Source organism: Dipteris shenzhenensis, chromosome 2, assembly GCF_047967505.1.
Source record: "Dipteris shenzhenensis isolate YYH24624 ecotype China chromosome 2, Dip_SZ_1.0, whole genome shotgun sequence".
Classification (NCBI taxonomy): Eukaryota; Viridiplantae; Streptophyta; class Polypodiopsida; order Gleicheniales; family Dipteridaceae; genus Dipteris; species Dipteris shenzhenensis.
The window spans coordinates 6880923-6888595 of record NC_141597.1 but is presented as its reverse complement, the minus strand read 5'-3'; the positions used below and the strand labels follow the sequence as shown (position 1 = coordinate 6888595).

The 7673-nt window shown below is 45.7% G+C and overlaps 1 protein-coding gene across 1 annotated transcript; it reads left to right on the top strand.

The window, feature by feature from the left end:
- Nucleotides 1-1509: 1509 nt before the first annotated feature.
- CYL1 (alpha-N-acetylglucosaminidase family / NAGLU family) lies at nt 1510-4532 on the top strand. Its single transcript, XM_087385657.1, has one exon. The coding sequence runs from the start codon at nt 1611-1613 to the stop codon at nt 4029-4031; it is 2421 nt and encodes an 806-aa protein (XP_087241783.1). The 5' UTR covers nt 1510-1610; the 3' UTR covers nt 4032-4532.
- The last annotated feature ends 3141 nt before the right edge of the window (nt 4533-7673 follow it).

Here is a 7673-nt window from a genome sequence, read left to right as displayed (position 1 = left end):
TAAGTTTTGAAGATTGTAACGTGAGCTATAAACCGGCATGGATAAGCAAATTTATCAAACAGATCCACCCATGCACAATAGGAGAGGAGCCCTTTTTGAGGTTGGCTGATGAAATGAACATGAGGTCAGTGTAATTATCATGTGTAGCATCTACCATCCAACTCGTATTCTGTTCAGCACACACCTAGACATTTGGCTTGGCAAGTTAGGTAATAATGATAGACAAATAGACCCTATGGAATGCATCCCGACGAATAACACACTAAATCTCTCTCCTTTTACTTTTAGAGTATGTGAAACATTTGCTGATCTCGAGTTGTCTAGCCCATAGTTGTTGTTCTTACTTGGTCACCTTAGAAGTAGTGAATGCCTTCCTTTGCATGCAATTATTTTCATGTCGTTAACTAGCTAACGTTTTAATTATATATTCTTGGCAGGTAATGTGAATCCCATAACAAATAAGCGGAGCGAACCGGCCGACCAAAGTCATGTAGCACGTAAGTATGATATATCTTTTTCCACAACACATCAAAAATTTGATGCGCTCTTATGTACTACGTCTCCAACATTGGAGACAATATTTTACTAAATGGGGAAAAGGCACGTTTCTCTACGATTATCAGAGGGTTGTGTTGACTCTTCGCCATATGTTATGTATGGTTTTTCCCCCCCTCCCCTCACCCCACCTTTTTCGCACTTTCGTGTTCTTCTGCACGCACTCCCATTTATATGTCTTTAGCATGGCACACCAAATCATATGATCCTGTTAATCTTTGGTAGGGTTCACAAGTTTGATACGAGCTCATTGTTCGGCAGAATATATATATTTGGAGAGGTACGCAACACACAATCTTTCACCTATCTTGCTGTCACATATCGTGCTTACAGTATCCACATCTATGCATGGTTGGGCTCGTGAAATCTAATTCGACTGTAGTGGCTAAGCATAATAGGTAAGAGCGCGGCCACATGCATGGATGCTTGGAGGTAAAATGGTAGCAAATGAGGTGAAGATCTAGCCACATGTGAAACACAGGCGCTAGCCAAAATCAGCAGAACGGAGGTAAATGGAGGTGAATGGAGGTGAATGGAGGTGAATGAGGGTGCACTCTCACACCTTGAATTCCATGCTTGCTCAATCAGAGTCAAGCCTCACACCTTCAGCTGAAGAATAGAGGTTTAGAGGGGGCCAAAACCCCTCGCTGTTCAACCTCCCAAACCTCCATAGCCTTGGATGGGACTTCTGGCACGTATCTTGCATCAACCAGTGTGCCTGCAAGCCTCCTTGCCCAAAACCCCACTAATGCATGTGGCCAGGTGCTCAAATGCCGCTGATATCTGTAAACTCCGTCTTGATTCATTTTGTTGCTGTTTTACCTACTGCGCTCTAAAACACAAGAAGGGAAGCAAGTGTGTAATGGTGGTGCAGGCATTAGTCTTATGATGAACAATACACACCCTTATGAACACAACAACTAGAAGCCGACACACTATTATCCTATTATATCCCACGAGGAGCTCACCTCTAGGAAGAAAAGAAATGAGATATGTTGTCTCACGCAACCGACTAACAAAACAAGGAAGGCTCTAGGAACTTGTGAAGCTCGGCTATGGCGGATCCTCCCTTCTCTACTTTTTGCCTCTGGCTTTTGCTTGCCTTCTTGCCTCTCTCCTTTTGCTCTTCCTCCTCACCCCCTTCCCTGCTTGCCCTCCACAACTCACTCCGATCTCTCCGTCTCCATCTTCCTTCTTCCCGCCTTCAGATCGCAGCTGCCCATGGTGTCCTTCGTAGGCTCCTTCCCAATCACCCCTCCAGTTTTGATCTTCGCATCATCTCCGAGGAAGAGTGTGGCGGCGCAGCTTGCTTTTCTATCAAAAATGCCCCCGTAGACGGGAATCCGGGCGGCCCTGAGATAACCATATCAGGATCCACAGGAGTGGAAATCTGTGCTGGGCTTCATTGGTATTTGAAGTACTGGTGCGGAGGACATATATCTTGGAAGAAGACGGGAGGACCACAGTTGCACTCCGTGCCCAAACCTGGAGCTTTGCCGCCCGTGGATAGCGCTGGCGTGCGGGTACAAAGATCAGTACCATGGAGCTATTATCAAAATGTTGTGACCGTAAGCTATTCAAGCGCATGGTGGGATTGGGAACGATGGCAAGAGGAAATAGATTGGATGGCACTGCAAGGGATCAATTTGCCATTGGCATTCACGGGGCAGGAAGCAATCTGGCAGAAGGTATTTGCGCAGTTCAACTTGAGCAAAGCAGATCTAAATGATTTTTTTGGGGGACCAGCCTTCCTTGCATGGGCACGCATGGGAAACCTTCATGGATGGGGAGGGCCTTTGCCACAAGCGTGGTTAGACGGACAACTGGCTTTGCAAAAGCGCATTCTAGCCTATATGCTTCAGCTGGGCATGACGCCTGTCCTCCCAGCTTTTTCTGGAAATGTTCCATCTGCTCTGCGGAACGTTTTCCCAGCAGCAAATATCACGCAGTTAGGAGAGTGGAATACAGTCAATGGTGATAAACGCTGGTGCTGCACCTATCTTCTTGACCCTAACGATGAACTTTTTGTTGAAATTGGGAAAGCATTTGTGCAGCAGCAGATCACAGAATACGGAGGGACGAGTCACATATACAATTGTGATACCTTCAACGAGAATGAACCGCCAACAAATGATACGTCCTATATTTCGTCCTTAGGGGCAGCTGTGTATAGGGCCATGCAGGCTGGAGATAATGAAGCTATCTGGTTGATGCAAGGCTGGCTCTTCTCATCAGATAGCTCATTTTGGCAGCCTCCTCAAATGCAAGCTTTGTTACATTCTGTTCCCTCTGGAAGGATGGTAGTTCTTGACCTTTTTGCTGAAGTAAAGCCAATCTGGGAGAGCTCGAATCATTTTTATGGAACTCCTTATATCTGGTGTATGCTTCATAATTTTGGTGGCAACATTGAAATGTACGGTACTTTAGACACTCTAGGATCTGGTCCTATTCAAGCCAGAACTAGCCCAAATTCCACTATGGTCGGAGTGGGCATGTGCATGGAGGGTATAGAGCAGAATCCCGTTGTCTATGATTTGATGGCTGAAATGGCATTCCATACAGAGACACTCAATGTGCAGGAATGGGTCAAAATCTATTCATCGCGTCGCTATGGCATGCCTACAGAAGGCGCACAAAAAGCTTGGCAAGCCTTGCACAAAAGTATCTATAACTGCACAGATGGTGTTGCAGACCACAATACAGATGTGATTGTTAAGTTCCCAGACTTCGATGCCTCTAATGACGTACTTGATGGTGTGCCAGGGCATCTTTGGTACTCGATGAAAGCTGCTGGGCAGGCTTTAAACTCTCTGCTTGGACAGTCAAATTCTCTGGGCCACATTTCAACATACAGGTATGATGTGGCTGATCTTACTAGGCAAGTCCTTGCAAAGCTTGGAAATCAGTTGTACTACAACATCATTGAAGCATATAAGTCTAGAAGCTATGAAGATTTGAGGCAGAACAGCACACTGTTCTTGGAGCTCATTACAGACATGGAAGACCTGCTCGGATCAAATGACTGCTTTCTTCTTGGAAGCTGGTTAGAAAGTGCAAAGGCTCTTGCAGTAGACGTAAACCAGCTCCAAAGGTATGAGTGGAATGCAAGGACTCAGGTAACAATGTGGTTTGACAACACAGTGGATGAGCCCAGCCAAATACATGATTATGGAAACAAATACTGGAGTGGGCTTGTTGGAGATTACTACCTTCCTCGTGCGGCCTTGTACCTTGAGCTCTTACAAAAAAACATGACAGAGAATAGCTCCTTTCCGTATGAGACATGGAGGAAGGAATGGATATCCCTTACTAATATTTGGCAGGCATCTAGAAATTTGTACTCAGTGAAAGCAAAGGGTGATACGATCGAAATTGCAGCAACCTTGTTTAACAAATATAGCAATGTTGACAAAGATAGCGCTTCACAAGAAGACTTGCTGCCACGAAAGAATTATTTAACCTTAAAAGGTATATGACAAAGTGTCATGCTCAAGGTTTCTGGATACGCCATTGTAATCATATTTTGGACATCATTGAAGGTTTATCAGGATGACCAATTGATAGCGTTCTGTGACAATTGTCACCCAGACCACCCGAGTGATACATGGCAGGACTGCAATGGTTGGAACGTGGTAGCCACACGGCAGTTAGTCAACCAGCAGGTTTGTTGCTCTCATCAGCACCAACTGGCTGATGGTGGACAGTCAATAAGCTGACACATGCCATTGGACTGGCATTGGAGGGACATGGTCTCCTTCTGTTTATAAGCATGGAGTCTTGTGACCCATTGGCTCTGCAGATAGTCAAATAAGCAAAATTTATAGTAAACCTTCAAGTGCCCTCCCACACCTGTGCTGCTGCATACTTATGTTCTGAAGGTGGTTGTATGTATGCTTTTGTAATTTTAGCTGCAGGGAACTTATATTTTTACTCAGTAATCTATCTCAACTTCTTGGCACACCTTGAAATTTCTCTTGTGATACTCGAGCTCCCACTCACGGTACTGGATGCCACAATTTTCTGTTTGGATCTTTTCAGTTTGTGGTTTACGCTTTTTTGTTATTGATAATATCGATTTCTAGATCATTTTTGATTGTCAACATGCATGCAATTCTCCTAGGAGAATTAGCTACAGTTTGGGATGAGCCCAAATAAGGATCTGCAAATAGAGATCAGTGAGGCTGAATTGAAGTCATTTTCAGAACACCGAAGGTTGAGAATGAGTGGATTTGAAACTTCTTCACAGCTCACAGATTCAAAGACAAGCAAACGCTTCAAACTTGAGATGCTCTATTGCAAAATTCTATAGAATTAAAATCAGAAACAAGGCAGCAGACCCAAGTGCTAACGTTCCCAAATGAGGGACTTTGGGTAGCCAAGTCTCTGGCATGGGGAACGGCTCCAAAGATGGGGAAGTCAGATCCATGAATAGGGATCTCATCTTGAAGATTTGTGGGAAGTAACACTGATTTTTCTTGTACCAGGCTGTGAGCTTTATAGAAAGCTTATGGATGCAAAATATGAAAAGGAAAGGCTTTGAAGGAGCTCAAGGGTTGTTATATTACTTGTGCTTGAGGTCTTGTACCTATCCACAGTTGATTTGCTTTGTTTGAATTGTTGGTACGAGATGCAAAATGAGCATATGAAGATAAACTGTTACACACCTCAAGAGTAAGTAAAGCTTTGGGGCAGTCTGAAGAAATGTTACATCACTCCTGATTTTGGAAAATTGACGAGCTTGATCTGAGCTTAGAGCTTCCGAAGGGCGGGCTTAAAAGGCATCTTTTTGGATGAAATTGTGTCTGCGCAACGCAGGAAGAAAACCTTCACTCAAATCAAGAGAGTCTTGTTCTATGACCTGATCCGTGAATTTGTTTAACTGTGACATTGGAACTTATCAATCGTGACATAAATGTTTTGATGCCATATTTGTTTTTTCTCTCATAATTCATCTCCCATCTGTTGGAGTTGGGTCACCGCCCCATGTGTGAGCCCTCATGTAAGGAGGACAAGGGGGCAGGGCATCTGCAAGATGACAGGGAGAGTGAAGATGCCATGTGGCCGCAATTCGTGAGTGCCACATGGGCATGGCAGCAAGAGATGCACAGCATGAAGGGTTTGGTTGGGATACATACATGCCCTCAAGAGAGGGCTGGATGGGCATGGAAAAGTAGGACCCTCGGTCAAGAATGTGCCCAGGGCTGGGGTCTGGAGATGAGCCAGGCAAAAGGGCCAAATGGAGAGCTGGTTGGGGTATGTATAGGCCGCAGCCCAGGTCAGCCAACCAAACAGGTCGGCTAGGTCAGCAGAAGGGATATGATGTCAAAGAATTAGGGTCAACTCCCCGTTTGTAAGCCCCCAAATGAGGAAAGCATGGGGGAGTGACACCTGTAGGAGGATAGGGGCAGAATGGAGGATGAGAGAGGCTGTCTTGTGGGGAGCTCACAGCCTGCCACATGGACAGCATGCAGACATCCACCCTTTAGTTCAGAACTGTCAATGTACAGTCAGCCATGGTGTCGGCCATTCATTGCGCCACTGCCCAAACACAAGCCCACACATGAGCCCTGGTTTAGGGCAAGTTTGCAGATAAGAGGCCACATTGGAGGGGTACAAAGGGCTGCTGTTACCCCTGGATCTGAACATGAAAGGTGTAGTCTTGGGTGTCTTATAGTCTCCAGAAGGCAGGATCTAGTCGGCAAACAGACCATCCTGGTTGACCAGCAGGGGGTCCTGGTCAGTTGTATAGCAGGCTGCCAGGTCAGCAGACCTGCCGACTAGTTGGCTAGGTGGCTAAGAAGCCTTGGCGTCAGCATGATCACATTAGCATGTGGAATATCTCTAAGTGCGCCGAGTCTGAGCGAAGGCCCGGGCTAGCCGTAGCAAACTGAGCAGCCCAAGCAGTCCCTCAAGATCAAGGAGACCATGGAGGCTCAGCCCCTTTCAGGCATCGATGTGATTGTCTAGTCTGCGTTGGGCCTTCAATCTGGCAAGCAAAGCTAGGGCTAGGGCGGTCTCTTAGCTAGATTTGTTATTTGGTCGGACTTGTTCCAGGGCCTTGCAAGCCTGCTGCCACATTGGGATCTCTGGGTCCTTGTAGGGAGGCAACTTCCTGGGGTGTTCATCGGGGGTATGGAGGGATTTGCTCAACCACATCTTTGCTTGATTGCCCATTCTGCTTGCAAAGTGTTGAGATTAGATCTCAAGGGATCACACTCTTGGGCTAGAGAGGTCACTGGCGCTGGTTGACGAGTTGCTAGTTGGACATTCACTTGTGTAGTGGTCACACTCTCTACTGCCACCTGGCAATTCTCACTCCAAGTGATAGTGACGGCATAATTGGTGAGAATGTGTGCATCATGAGCTGCAATGCAAATCTCTGGAAGTTGTGAATGAATCCTAGAAGCAGACACGCTTCATGCCTAGATAACATGGGGAGGGTTGAATGTGTGCTCATTCACCATATTCCGTTGTACCCCAAGAGATCATCAAATGTTGACATTGGTTTTTAACATGATTGGCAGCACTTCATTTCCCATTTTCTCTTGCTCTTGGCCTTCCAAAGTCAGCAAGGTAGTGATCCTTCCACAAAGTTTAGAAGATCATGCCATACTTTTTTAGGATCCCAAGCTCTTGCGTAGTGAGCTAAATCGAACTTGAGGTCTCTTGGTGGGTTGGTAGTGCTTCTGAAGGCAGAAACATAGTTTTGCAACGATGCTTTTACTTCTCCATGCAAGAAAAATACCAATATCCTTAGGAGAACATCAAGATCAGCTTTATCTTTGATCAGGGCTGCTGTGAACTCAAGCTTTTCCATAAACTGGGAAGCATCCTCATCAGGCAGGCTGGAAAATCTTGGGTCATAATTACACCTGGCTAGTTAGGTTCCTTGACGAGGTTTCCTTGTTTATTATCTTCTTTCTTAACCCGTGGGAGTCTTGACTTGGCCGCTTATTATTCTTCTTTTGCACACACTGAAAAGGATTAAGTACACCATCCTTGAAAAGATCTTTTCACAAGGCTCCTTCCTTCTTTATTCTTCTTTGCACACTGAAGAGTTTTCACAAAACCTTCGTGGGGGCACCAAAACAGTCAGCTGAGCAAAAAATGACTAGGCC